We start from the raw sequence: 1,814 nt of genomic DNA, 5'->3' as shown, positions 1-1,814 counted from the left end.
GAAGCTATGAAATTGAGGATATTGAAAATTTTCTGCGTAAGGAGCTACCCTCCGACATCACCCTTAGTCTGAAAGCTAACGACAACGAGCTGAACAGTGAAGTCACGTGCAATCATGTGGTAGACTTTAAGCCCAAAGATTCCATCGGCCGATTATTGGGATTTAAGGCGGTTGAGCTAGCACGAAACGTTACTCATAAATCTGAATTACCCGTAGCCATACTGAAGGTTGATACTTTACGCGTTGAGTGTAGCATAACCACAGGGCCGTACATAAACGAGCGTCGAGCTCACACGATTCACGAATTTTTCCCAACCGTTCCATCGGGATATAAGATTGTCGAAGTGCCTGCCAGCGTCATTTACCTGCCAATCGCCGTACAGTCGATACATCATTGACAGCTGAGAATAGTCGATCAAGACGACGAGCTGATTAATTTTTGCGTCGAAACGATTACTGTACGTTTACACGTGAAATCACTCAAATAATGGGAATCGTCTTTGAGATGAGAAAGTTGGGCAAAAGTTATAAAACTCAAATATCATGGTCAAAAATCATCAGTCGCCCGACACCTTTGACAACGTTTACACCGCCTACGAGACTGACACCTCTGAACGTTCGGTTTCTCCGGAGCTTGGGTCTTCGATTACGTGGAAATTTTGGAAAATAAGAATTCGTGTTCGCTGCATCCTGTGTGTGTTACCATGGAAGAAATAATAAGAATACAGAAACCTGTGGTATTCGACGAATCGGTTGCGCACTCTGAGATTCTTGCTCATCAGCCGTTTGCATCATCCATCTTCCAGAACAACGATGAAATCCATATGGTTGTTCAACATCAAGACTTGTGTCTACTGCCCAGTAAAGCTCTCTACATATTTATGGAAAAATCACAAAGGATGATGGTGTGGCTGCGGTGACGGTTACGAAATTGATCAATATGGCCGTTTGCCATTTGTTTGAGGAAGTTCGCTATGAGTTGAACGGTGTAGAGATTGATCGGAATAAAAATGTTGGCATCACCAGCACTATGAAGGGTTATGTATCCTTGAGTCCAGGCCAGCAATATAGTCTGGAGAATACCGGGTGGTTGAGTGGGGATAAGGAACTAACCGATGCCGCTGGAAATTTCGATGTTGTTTTACCGTTATATTATGTGCTAGGCTTCGCCGAGGATTGTTGTCGAGTTGTTGTTAATGCTAAACATGAGTTAATTCTCACACGTTCCAACACTGATTTGAATGCCGTGATTCAGGCCTCGCTCACAGAAAACTTTAAAATCACCCTAAATAAAATCGAGTGGTTGTTGCCCTACATCAAACTGGCCGATAAACCGAAAATCCAGCTACTCAACTACATCGCCAAGGATCCGGCCATATCCATGAGTTTTCGTTCTTGGGAAACGTACGTGTATCCGATGCTCCCATCAACGACGTGACATGTGTGGGCGGTCAAGACATCGACGTAGCTTGAGAAGCCGAGATATGTCGTTCTGGGATTTCAAACTGCAAGGAGAAACGAGCCGCTGAGAAATGCCAGCGTATTTGATCATTGTCGGATCAGGGATGTAAAACTCTTCCTCAACTCACAGTGCTATCCCTACAGAAATATGAATCTTGATATATATGTAAACAAATATGACGAGGCCTATATTCACCTCATCATATTTCTTCCTCACTCCCAAATTTGAAATTTCACCGCACAACAATAAGCGCCTTTGGCAGTTTCACGGTCAATAGTACATACGTGTAAATATGAGCGAATAGAGACAATAGAATGCCGAGGGCATTATGACAGATTAGTACATAAGCTAT

General features: G+C 43.3%; 1 protein-coding gene across 1 annotated transcript; it reads left to right on the top strand.

Annotated features, from left to right (window-relative positions):
* Positions 1–940: 940 nt before the first annotated feature.
* On the top strand, positions 941–1,438 carry LOC138190772 (uncharacterized). The gene has a single exon (XM_069135053.1). It carries the CDS (start codon positions 941–943, stop codon positions 1,436–1,438), a length of 498 nt encoding a protein of 165 aa, XP_068991154.1.
* Positions 1,439–1,814: the final 376 nt, after the last annotated feature.

The sequence above is a fragment of the Neodiprion pinetum genome, chromosome 4 (genome assembly GCF_021155775.2).
Source record: "Neodiprion pinetum isolate iyNeoPine1 chromosome 4, iyNeoPine1.2, whole genome shotgun sequence".
NCBI classification, from domain to species: Eukaryota; Metazoa; Arthropoda; class Insecta; order Hymenoptera; family Diprionidae; genus Neodiprion; species Neodiprion pinetum.
Note: the sequence above shows the minus strand (reverse complement) of the source record. Positions and strands in the feature narration are given on the sequence as shown.

What these genes read in the sequence shown, in the direction of transcription:
- LOC138190772 (XM_069135053.1), top strand. Translation starts at nt 941, where the DNA reads ATGGCCGTTTGCCATTTGTTTGAGGAAGTTCGCTATGAGTTGAACGGT.